Source organism: Dryobates pubescens, chromosome 8, assembly GCF_014839835.1.
Source record: "Dryobates pubescens isolate bDryPub1 chromosome 8, bDryPub1.pri, whole genome shotgun sequence".
In the NCBI taxonomy this organism is placed as follows: Eukaryota; Metazoa; Chordata; class Aves; order Piciformes; family Picidae; genus Dryobates; species Dryobates pubescens.
Window position 1 is genome coordinate 10,301,565 of NC_071619.1, and position 12,568 is coordinate 10,314,132.

The 12,568-nt window shown below is 40.1% G+C and overlaps 1 protein-coding gene across 1 annotated transcript in view; it reads right to left on the bottom strand.

Moving 5' to 3' along the window:
- CFAP58 (cilia and flagella associated protein 58) overlaps nucleotides 1-12,568 on the bottom strand; it is a 62,492-nt gene that overhangs the window by 42,061 nt on the left and 7,863 nt on the right. The window contains exons 5-10 of the mRNA XM_054163590.1: nucleotides 10,975-11,131; nucleotides 9,804-9,998; nucleotides 7,051-7,188; nucleotides 4,301-4,460; nucleotides 3,466-3,548; nucleotides 2,189-2,380 (exon numbers count right to left, since the gene is read on the bottom strand). Coding sequence (XP_054019565.1) covers nucleotides 2,189-2,380; nucleotides 3,466-3,548; nucleotides 4,301-4,460; nucleotides 7,051-7,188; nucleotides 9,804-9,998; nucleotides 10,975-11,131 — 925 coding nt within the window. The remainder of the gene's footprint in view (nucleotides 1-2,188; nucleotides 2,381-3,465; nucleotides 3,549-4,300; nucleotides 4,461-7,050; nucleotides 7,189-9,803; nucleotides 9,999-10,974; nucleotides 11,132-12,568) is intronic.

Sequence of the window (12,568 nt, forward strand, 5' to 3'; positions counted from 1 at the left end):
TAGTTTTCTTCTGCACATTCACAGGCCTTTATCTGTATACTTATCATCTCCTGCTGGATACCTGTGTAGTGCAGTACACCCACTCAAGATCTCACTAACAGTGACATTTAACTTCTCCAAGAAGTGCTGCCATAGTCTTAATGAGATGCCTCTTGAGCATTAGATTTTCCAAAAGATGATGTGAATTTGCAAAAGGAAATGCTAAACTGTAAACCTTAACATTCTAAATGGCTATTTTGGTGGAAAAAAACAACAACTAGAGACTGGTTTTGTGATTTCTCATAAGGCTCAGTTAGAGAACAATTCAGGTGAGACTGAAAGGTATATTTCACTTCTTCCTTTTCAGCAGCCTAATCCTTCTACACGAAAAATAAGATTTAATGATCTTAGAATTTCAGTTCAAACAAGAAATATTCTACTAACATTTGTAGCTCAGTAATAGAGGCTACACCACAAAGAGCAAAGAGACAAGATTGTTCTCTAATTTGTTCTGTCTAATTTAGAAGTAAGCTTATTCAAGAAGTGACACTGGCTTAAAAATGTTACAAATGAGCAGTCAGCCAGGCCAATAATTAGAACAGCAAGTCTAGTATGAATTCTCACCACTAAAATCTTTTACTATTGTGGTTATAGCTTTGTGGACTCTGTTCAACAGTTACTCCATAGTAAGTGACTTTGAAAAAGGAATTCTGCAGCTCTATAGATTCTGTCCTGCTGTAAATAACCAGACAGCTTTCAGAGACAGCATGGCTCTGTCTGCTTTGCAGGACTTCCAAGAAGTCTCTAGACTTAGATGGGCTTGGCTCTTTACCAGCTCTTACACAAGAGTTCCTTCAGAGCCAGCTTGATGATAAAAAGTGAGTGAAGAGCACTGACTGGATGCACGATTACTGCCCATCAACAGCTCATTCCCTGCTATTTGTGAAATGGCAGCTGTAGTTTTGACACAGTTTCTCAAGCCTACATAGGTCAAACAATGAATTTAATAATACCTAGTGGATATAATAATCCTGATCTTATGCCCTCCTTCTATCCTGTGTTTTGCCCTGTCTTATCCTACCAAACAGTGAGTTAATTTACTGTAGGGAACCTCTACAGGGATAAAACTATTGCCTCACATACTCCTGTGCTCAGAAGTGTTTCTGCTGCTCTTCACCTGCAAGCTGAGTCAGGAATTGCCCCTTTAGTGAATCACAAAAGCATGCAAGTCCTTCAGAAACTTGCAATCGCAAAGCAAGCATCTTTATACAAACAGCTCAAGTGTCATAACCCATTTACAGAGGCTCTGTCTTATAAGTAATGACAGAAAACATGCACCCAAAGTGGCAGAGGGGAAAAAAAAAGACAAAGTAAACATGCAAACATTAGTCATTTTCACCCTCAAAATACTGTGAGCGACCTTAATCAGAATGGAAAGCAAAAGCCTTGTAGTTGTGAGTGTTATGAAGTACTCCCTTGCCCTTACAATGTTCTTAACTCATATCTATACTGTTAGAAATGAAGGAAAGATGGAAAAATTGTCTTTGCAATAAAGACAAATCACATTTTCTTGGAATTTTATTTCAAGGAAAAGACAAAATGTATTCCAGATCAGGGAGCATCTACCGTTCAAAAATTATTTAACAGCCTTTGGTCACATGAAATTGGAAAGGATCATTTTGAAGAGAGAAGACAGCAAATAACTTGTGAGTTCAAACAGTCTGAAAGCTAATCAATGAGCTTCTTGGAGGGCCCTTCAATGTGATGGTACAACCACGTTCCTGTGTATACTGTCAGGAATATAGTCATACATAATAATGGGCACCAGGAAACACACATTTTATGCAGTACTTCTCTGCCTCTTCCCAGAAAACCTCCCCTTTGCAGATTAGCTTTAACACATTTAGGTGTTTTCATATTCTGGCAATGATCCCTCAAAATGCTAAATCTCTTATAAACATGTTGAGCATTGTCAGCTCTCACTGGCCTCAATCTGAGGACATCAATAGTATGCATGATGAGGTTCCCTGAGAGAGGCCCGAAACAATAGTAGGCAATATGAACTGTCAGGATGAAATCTTTGTAAATTATGTGATGACCACTGATCTAAGCTTCCTTCCACTGGCATGTCAGGAAATTAGTATATCATCTCATACCATATATTGCAGTAAGACAGGAAAGAACCACTTGCACAAAAAGCAGTTCCTACCTTCTGTTTGAGCTCACTGATTTCGTTGATGAAACAATCTCTTTCCTTCTCCAACTGGTAAATAATCTTCCTTTGCTTCTGAGCTTCCTTCTTATAATTTTGGATTTCTCCTTCCAGGATCTTCTTGGACTGCTCATGCAGCTTCACCAAGTTTATCTGCTTCTGAGTGGCAGTGGTAGCCTTGACCAAGTTCTACGTGGAACACAAAATAATGGCTCTTGAGATGAAAAGGCAACACTTGCCACCACTATGACAAAAACATGCCATTGTGTAAGTGGATTATGGACTTCTCAATATTATTACCCCTTATTTAATTTGTTCAATTGAAATTCAAGTTAAAAACAAAAAATCTCTAGCAGAGCTGCTAAATAGTGCTGCTTCTGATTTGAAGTCAAAACACTAGTCTGCATTAAAAAAAAACAATGGATAGGCTTGTTTACAAGTGGATGTAACTAAGGACTGGAGCAGGAAAATAAATAGTACAATCCAAACACCCTTCCTTCTCACATTAGAAATAGCAAGTCCAAACTGGAAATTAACCAAGTGTGGTTTAAAATTATACATAAGGATTAAAGAGAACACATCATGATAGCACCTTTAAAACACCAGCCTTCTGTTACCACTCTGAAATTTCTTTCTTTATACAGACCAAGCATTTGTTATCTGCAAAGTCTGAGCTTCTGCTAGAGTTAAGACACAGGACAGTGAATCTACACCAAATGAAGCACCTCAGAAATCACATTTTAGCATCGAATTTACTAGATTACCCTTCAGGAACACCCATAAACATGAGATGCTATCTTGCAGTACAAGAATCCTGGGCTGATGGAAAATGATCAGGATGAGAAATTAACCTGAAAGCAAGGATTAGTATTACAGCCTGCCAAAACACTATGTGGTGCATCGACATTTTCATTTGCTCTTTTACTAGACAAGACCTAATTTGCCTGGATTAAAATTTAACTGCATATACTATGTAGTGTAAAAGCACATGTGTAAGGAACTCTTTGGACACCAAACATTTGCAATGAAGGTGAACACAGGCAGCATTTTTAAACTCCCTGATGGTTTGTATGTTAAAAATCTTTTGTGTGTTTATGGGTACTAGCACTATTTCAGTGCACAGAAAAGCAGTGTCAGCTTCTGCTGAAGGAAAACTGAACGCTTTCCTTACCTTTCTTTATTCTACAACAGTTCTGTGTTGCTGCCTTGAAAATACAGACATTTCATTCTCAAGCTGTGAGATTTGTTTATCAGGATTACCAATGCAAGCTCACCTTGTTTAGTATATCCTTTTCCCTCACAAGCTCATCCACAGCTTTCTTGTCAATCTCTGCCTGCTTTTTGGCAGCCTCCAAGTCTAGAGAAAAGGAGGAAAGAGAATAAATCCTGGGTTCAAACTGTATCAGTGTTAAAGATACAAAAAGAACTTAGTGGACTTTTAAAAAAGCCTTAACACTGCATGAACAGTTCAATTAGCTGTGATGAGGTTTTGCAGCCTCAGGTATCAGCTAATTATGTTAAATACTTACGTGGATACTTAAAAGAACTTAGAAAACTCAAGCACAGTAATTAATGGTATGAGGGCTTATGATAGAATAGAATAGAATAGAGTAGAATAGAATAGAATAGACCAGGTTGGAAGAGACCTTCAAGATCATTGTGTCCAACCCATCAACCAATCCAACCCACCTAAACAACTAAACCATGGCATCAAGCACACCATCAAGACCCCTCCTGAACACCTCCAATGATGGTGACTCCAAGTTGGCACACCACAAAGTTCAATTATGTCTGTTGTGTTTTCGTAGAATCACAGAACTGTCAGGGTTGGAAGGATCAACTAGTTCCAACCCCCCTGCCAAGGGCAAGGACACCTCACACTAGATCAGGTTGCTCAGAGCTCCATCCAGCTTGGCCTTTTCGCCTACATATGCTACATTAAGAAAATTCTGTAAGCCTACAAGGTTGTTTTTTTAAATGCTGCTGTAGATTCCAACTGCCATTTGTACAGTTTCATACTAAACACTAAAGCAGAATGATCCTAACAGGAGGATGTTCCTGTAAATTATCAATCAGAAGAGAGATCCCCCCCATCACTTAGGCACCTACCTTTCTCTAGTCCAGCTATTTGATTTTTTAGGTTGTTTCTCTCATGTTCTGCATCAACTTTTTGTTCCTCAGCCACACGCAGCTTATTCTGAAGAACATCTCTTACTTTGCTCAGCTTTGAAATTTCAGTGTGCACCTGAATCACTTCTTCATCTCTGGCCTACAGAACAGCAACAAGGAAAGGAGAGAAAAAAATATCCACAGAAAGAAAATGTCTGTGTACTTGGTATATATTTATTCCATTAAATTCAGGAAGCAAAGGTTTAAAGTGCCGTGGATAACCTGAAAGATGATAATTAGCTACTGGAAAAATACTTAAAATAATTTAAACAAAGCCAGCTAGGGCATGGAAAATGATAATCAAATCACATGTTTTAGAAAATGATCAATAAAGAATCCCCAGGTGCAAGCCTCACAGTGCACTACCCAATTAGTCCAGCAGATGAAACATGGGCAGCTCTAACTTCCTTTGAAGTATTAGGGACAGTGACTGTGATGAGAAAGATAGCTCCAGTATGGTCTGATTGCATGTCCCTGATAGCAGGTATCTGTTATCCTCATCTCTTTCATACCCTATGGTTTTACAAATAAAAGGCAAAATGTGCAGTTTATTTCATTTGCTATACAATCAGGGGGGGGAAATAATCAATCAAAACACCACGTGACTGGTTCCCAGGAAACACGATCAATAATCAAAACAGAAACTAGTCTCCTTCATTTTAAGAGGTAAATATAACTTCCTCATCCAATTCAGCACTGCTGTTAGGTTTTACAACCATCACAGACGACTATGCTCCACTTACAGCCTCAGATGCTGGTTCTGTGGGATGGTAAATCACACTATGTGAGTGTCCTCTGGGAGGATGTGAATCTTCTCAATTCTTACTGACAATAATCTTCAAAGAGATTCATGTGTACTTGCACAGCTTGGGTTGACCAACACCACAGTGGAGGCACTCAGCGCACTGCAGGGTGAAGCTGCAAGCACAGTGCCTACCAAAAGGGCATCTCAGATCATGAGTCTCCAGCCTCTTAGAAGCTTTAGCAATTGGCTTAATCACTAACTGGGCAGCATCTTCTGGTTTTTTTGTTCCCAGAAGTCCACGTGCATGACTCTGAACTTATCTTGAAGCTGGGGTAATTATTTACTCTCTTATTACTTATTACTTATTATTATTTATTTATTACTTATTATTATTACTTATTATTTACTCTCTTATTACTCTCTACAACTACCTGAAGGGAGGTTGTAGACAGATGGATGTTGGTCTCTTCTCCCAGGCAGCCAATACCAGAACAAGAGGACACAGTCTCAGGCTGCGCCAGGGGAGGTTCAGGCTAGATGTTAGGAAAAAGTTCTATACAGAGAGAGTGATTGCCCATTGGAATGGGCTGCCTGGGGAGGTGGTGGAGTCGCCATCATTGGAGGTTTTCAGGAGAAGACTTGATGGGGTGCTTGGTGCCATGGGTTAGTTGTTTAGGTGGTGTTGGATTGGCTGATGGGTTGGACGCGATGATCTTGAAGGTCTCTTCCAACCTGGTTTATTCTGTGTATTCTATGTATTCTATAACATTATAGAATCAAAATCCACTTTTTGATGCCCTAGAACACCAAATGTGAGTAATTTAACAACTGTCAAATGTTAAACAGTAATGGTATGGCCAGAAGTAATGATGAAACCAGCTAACCTGGAAAAGACAGTACTTTGTATTTCAAGTAGGTAAGAAAAATATCTTCCAGTCAGCCTGAAAAAGTACAACAGAAAACAATCTCCTACCATATAGCCCATTAAGGATCCACATCAGAATGATCTGCGTGACTAGTTATAAACTGAGCTTTTAATCTGTCAGTGGTTGATTTTTATCATTCAGACTAACAACAACTCCCTATTGGCAAACAACCCTTTTTATTTAGATGCCTTGGCTGTACTTGACTAAACTTTGAGAACATAAAGGTTTTCTACCCAGATTTTCTAACGTTTAGTATTTTAACCCCAGTGACGACACAAAATGCAAGATATGGTAGACAGAGTAATGACATCTAACAGCTACATGTTACCCTTTAGCACAATTGCTCTTTAAGTACCCTAAAAAATAAAAAAAAAAATATGCAGGAATCATGCAATCCTTCCCCAGCTGAAACTCACCTCCCTCTAAGTAGCATAAAACAACTCCTAAACACTGTAAAATCAGGCAAGAAAACCATTTAGATCAAAAAGTAAACACCATCTTCATTACTCATATTTAACTCTTCCAACCTATACTGGGGGGAGTGGGGGAAGTTTCAGTGTTGGAAACAACTCCCTTCAGTGGAAGCTACCCAGCACATTGTCATTATAATTTATTAATATTTTTCAGTGGATTTTGGCAACATTTAGATTAACCACTGGAAGAAAGAAAGTCATATGTCTTATGTGAAGATCTCACAATTGAAGGACCTTATGCTTGTCAAAAGCACCACACATTCTTTATAAACATTGTGCTGAGCATTTTGGTTCATGTTCTACAAAACACAGCTCCTCCAGCAGGACAAGTGCTACGCTGTCAGGTGGCAAGGTTGGAGATTGCACCATGATACTGCCACAGAAAGAATGGCATCCAGTGACAGCCAGATCTAAACCTCCTCGCATTTCCTCCAAAATGACTTGTAGAGAACTGCCAGTACATGAACTGAGGTCATCCCTTCCTCAAGTGGTAAGACTGCTCTCAGTGCTATGGTTGATAGTATGCATGCACCTTCTTGTACTTACTTTCAGTTCTGCTGTCTTCTGCTGGATGTCCTGCAGCACCTGTTCAAGAATCACATTGTGATGCTCTCTCTCTTGCTTGAGCTTACTGTATCTTGTATGAAGTTGCTCGAGTTCCTTGTCAGCTTTTTCATTCAAGATCTGTTAAAGAACAACCCTATTAACTTTTTTTAATCTCATTACAAGATCTACATATACATGAAGGCAGAATCTTCCATCTCCCCAGGAGAAAAAAGCTGCTTCAAACTGTTGTCTGCTTAAAAACCACACTTCACTGCTGATGAAATTACTAATGTGAAGTATGATGTATTTCCAAACTGACTAGGGGAAATGATAATTTCTCATGAATAACACAGTTTGTGTCATGTTTTTCGTTTCTGGGAGTTTAGCAGGTCTCTCTTGCAGGTGGTAGATAAATATTTTACTTCTTGTTAAGCATTTGGCAAGCATCAGTAACACAACTTGCTACGTATCATTACTGAAAATGAGTATGAGATTCAAATTACCTCAATCAGCAGAGGGCAGGGGAGCTCTGTTTCCTAGCAAGCAAATCCCACATTAATATGCTGATAACATTTTTCTGGCTATATGGTTTGCTGAGACCAGGACACAACCATTTCCCGTGGGCCAAAAGCCCAAAACTGCAGTTTCATGGTTTCTATATAGAAGATACACTTCAATCCTGGAGCCACTGGTCTTTTCTTCTGCTGGATGGCACTTCCCCTAACAGATACTACTCCATAAGAGAGGAAAGGACAACTGTAATGTTTTTCACTTCAAGCAGTACTGTGTGATAAGCTTGATGAAGTTTCTATATACCATGACCTTAAACATTAAAGGAAGTGAAGGGGCATCTCCCTCTTTTGAATGCATGCAGAAGAAAATGCACTGTAAGAAGAAGGAATACGGTTTCTTGTGTTGCAAACATGAGGATAACAGTGGGTTATTGAGACTTAGACACAGGGTGGGATGAACCCTATAGTAGCTGTATCAAAACATCTTCACTGTCATGCAAGCAAGGGTATTTTACTAGAAATTTTAGTGGAATAAGATCAGGCATCACAGCCAGCTACAATTCCACTGAGAAACAACAACCCAATGACATTGTAATAGCTGTGTCACCTTTTCTTGCTGATCTCTGCTCCAACTCCAGCCTCTCCTTGTAAGAGAGATGCTCCAGTTCCCTAATCCTCTTTGCAGGCTCAAGTATTTCCCAATCTCTTTTGAACTGGGGAGCCCAGAATTGGACACACTACTCCAAATGTGGCCTCGCTAAGGCATAGAAGAGGGGAAGGAGAACCTCCCTCGATCTCCCTCGATTGACTCTTCTTAATGCAATACCATTGGCCTTCTTGGCCACAAAGGCACACTGCTGGCTTGCTGTGAACTTGTTGTCCACCAGGACTCTCATGTCCTTCTCTGCGGAGCTGCTTTTCAGCAGCAAAATCCCTAACCTGTACTGGTGAAGGACCCTACACTTGCCCTTGCTGAACCGCATCAGGTTCCTCTCTGCCTAGGTTGTCCAGGTCTCACTGAATGGCAGCACAACCTTCTGCTGTGTCAGCCACTCCTCCCAGTTTTGTAGCATCAGCAAGCTTGATGAGAGTACACTTTGCTCCTTCTTCTAGGTCACTGATGAAGATGTTTAACAAGACTGGACACAGGACTGACCTGGGAGGTCTAGCAACAGACCAACTGGACTCTGCACCATCGATCACAACCCTCTGAGCTTTGTCCTTCAGTTCTCAATCCATCTCACTGACCACTCATCTAACTCAACTACAAGGATGTCGTGGCAGACAGCACCAAAAGCCTCACTGAAGTCAAGGCAGACAACAACCACTGCTCTCCCTTGATCTATCCAGCTAGTCACATCATCATAGAAGGCTATCAGATTAGTCAAGCATTAGATCACAGAGCTGCCCTCAAAAGATGCATCAAATCAGTGATATCAGTGTATCTCTTAATGTGAAGTATTCTACTAGGTCTCTTATATTGACAAAAAATTGTCATAGGCCTCTACCTTCACAAATTCAGGCACCTGAAAGGGAGAAACAGCCATAAAAGTCATAAATTTACAAGAAACACACAACTCTCAAAGAAATTTTCCTTAAGGTAGGACTGTTTTAAAGTGATGAGATCTCCCCTGCCATTTACTGAAATTGCTTCTCTGTGAGTTTCCCAAAGTCAGGGGAAATGGACTGAAAACCTGAAAATCCAAACACTTGCAGAACACTATGTTAGGACATTTCCAGATAACGTTTTTAGAAACAGAATGGGGAAAACACATCAAAAAGGTTTATGAAGACAGCTCTCTGCTCTTTCACAGGCTTGAGAGGTAGATAAAAATTACTGTGACAGAGAAGAAAGAAGTTGGAGGCAAAATAACTTTACCAATGCCACTGCAGTCAATCAGTGGCAAAACTGGCAATATACATCAGAAGTCCAACCTGGCAGTCTCCTATCACCCATGCTCTTCACAGACTTTCCCATTTTCTGTGATCTTTTCAAGATGTTTTCTAACAATCTCATTGCACTACTGATTGATGAGAGGAAATCTACCTGAAATCTGTCAACAATATTTCCATGTGTCTTTATTAGTAAAGTAATACTTACAGTAAAATAAGTAATGCTTGCATTTTATTAACTTAAAATAACCTCATTCTTTCTCCCCTCAAGAAAAATCCTTTTTCTTCTTATTCTGACATCTCGCCCTAGTCTTAGACCTGATAAATAGAGTATGCTATCTACCCTACCTTCTGCTCTTTCAGATGATGTTCCATTTTCAGTTGTTCCTCTTTGCTCTTCTCTATATGTTGCTGTAAATTCTTGATCTCAGCTTGCTTGTTATCCATTTCAGCTTGAAGATTTTTCAGCTCCCGCTCTATTTTTACCTTCTTTCGGGCCTCTTGTGATGCCTCAGTCTGTCGCAGCTGTATTTCCTGCTGAAGCTATAATAATAACAATAATAATACATAAGGCAAAAATTTTAATGTTCCCCAGCCTTTTATTCAGGAAAACAAGGCCTCTCACCTCTCCTTCTACTATGCTTGATTATGAAAACAACAGCTTCCCCACTACTGTACCCCCTCTATGGAATATGCCAGATCTTCTCAGAAGTAACTATGTTCTCTAGTTGCTGAACAAAAAATCCTGCATGAGGAAACCTATTTACTGATTACAAGAATTTGTTAAGCACCATAGTAAGTTCATCTTTCATGGAAGGGTCTGATACATTTCAGACTTAATAGCATTCCTCTGGAGATGCAGAGACACAAATGTATCTTCAGCCATAAGGTTTAGCCTGGAAAAGAGGAAGCTCAGGGGAGACCTCACTGCTCTCTACAACTACCTGAAAGGTGGCTGTAGCCAGGAAGGGGTCAGTCTCTTCTCTCTAGCAACCATCGCAAGCTGCACCAGGGGAAGTTTAGACTCGAGGTGAGGAGAAAGTTCTTCACCAAGAGAGTCATTCGTCATTGGAATGTGCTGCCCAGGGAGGTGGTGGAGTCACCGTCCCTGGAGGTGTTCAAGAGGGGACTGGACATGGCACTTGGTGCCATGATCTAGTCATGAGGTCTGTGGTGACAGGTTGGACTTGATGATCTTTGAGGTCTCTTCCAACCTTGGTGATACTGTGATACTTTCTCCTCACCTCAAGCCTAAACTTCCCCTGGTGCAGCTTGAGACTGTGTCCCTTGGCCTCATTCAGGGTACTGAGAAGCTGTGGAAGGAGCTGGTACATAACAACACATTTTGCAAAGGACACAGACTAGAAGTAGAGAAATATATAAAAATCATTCACAAGAGACTTCTTGCTGAGCACTGCGAAAGAACATGGAGTAATATCCTAGTCATGGAGATCAATTGTAAGAGTGGAGAATGGTTCAGGACAAAGCCTAAAACCACCATCTGGTGACCTGTACAGACCTGCTTAATGGATTGATGTGCCTCATTTTTTTCCCTTTCTGCATTCTGCTGCTGTTCTGTGGCTTGAGTTAGTCTTTCACGTAACTTCACAACCTCTGACAGCAGTTGATCACGCTCCTTTGTTATCTCATCTTTATGTTTTAGCAAATCCTGGATACTGGAAACAAGAAAATAATAGACAAGCAGTGTCACAGACCATTTCTGTTCTTCCTCCTATGCCAGAGTAAGCTCTTTTGTGAGAAACAGGAGTTTAAAAGTAATTGATTTAAACTTTTAAACTCCTTTTGGATTAAGACTCTGCTGGTCAGTCTGTTGTGATCATAGTCATTGTCAACATAAACAGCTTTAAAAGCTAACCTAGTCCAAAAAATCACTCTTTCTGGTGATATCACCTCCTCATGGGTCTGAAGAAACCTTCAGTTTCCCAGAAAGGTAAAAAAGGAACAAAATTCCTTCTTCTCCACCTACTGCAAAACTACTCAGGGACCAAAACCTTTACTTTGTTGTAACCAGATTCTCTGCAGCTTACCCTACTGGGCATCTAACTAGGTTATGTCTTGCAGTCACCTAATGTAAGAATAAATCAGACTCCCTGGTTGAACACATTTACAATCTACAAGAAATTCCCAGCAGTGTGGGTTTAAGTTCAACCTTTAAAATCAGCCTTATATTTATAAAAGACTATGGGGGCTGCAAAGGAGTTGTCTGGTCCCACGGCCTTGTCACTGGGCAGAGTAGGGAAGCATGGAACAGAAGGGCAATTTAGAAGGAACTTTAAAAAGAAATAGTAAGGAGGCAGATCTCAGTAGCCTGGGCAGCAGCTGGAAATGCAGGAGTGAGGAGCTGTTAAAGTAATGGCTCATGGCTCTTGCAGGAAAATGCAAAAAGCAGCCACAGAGAGCTGTCTTTAGGGAGAGTTCTATCAGGAGAGGCCTTCATGACCAAACTTTTAGATTCAGGGACAGACACTGAAATAGTGGATTTCTCATGCATTCAGGTGGTTTATGTGCAGCCACATTTCTTGGAGGGGAAGTGTTTGAGCACAAGCATCAGCTTTTGGAGGGCTTTTGAGTGGGTCCTCAGAATCATTAATACTACTGCACTGTAGCAGCTCGTGGCTTCACTTAAGACTAGGTCCCTCTATGCATATGTGTTCAGTACAATACCCCATAGTCTTGAAAATGTATAGATATAAAATACAAACATGAATACAAACACTGATAATGCCTTATGAAAAGCTGAGAAGAGAAGATAAATCCAGCTTTCTGCTTCCTTGACTTAACTAGTTGACCCTGTTGTCATTACAACTAAAAATGTTGACAGGATCCTGTTCTGAAAGACAGAATATGTTGAAATGCTAGTCAGATAAAGCAGATACTAAGAAAATGCATAATATTGATTTTTATTTGCTCTCTCAGCTTAATCCAATGCTGAATAAACTCAATCATAGCCTGATTCTGTACTTGCTCACTACATAAACACATAAAGCAATAAATGTGAATTCATGGCAAAAGTGAAAGGAAAAAAGATCTCTCTCTCTTTCTTCCCAGTGTCTTTGTGGTGTCTGCATGGCTAAACAAGGTGCAGAATGACA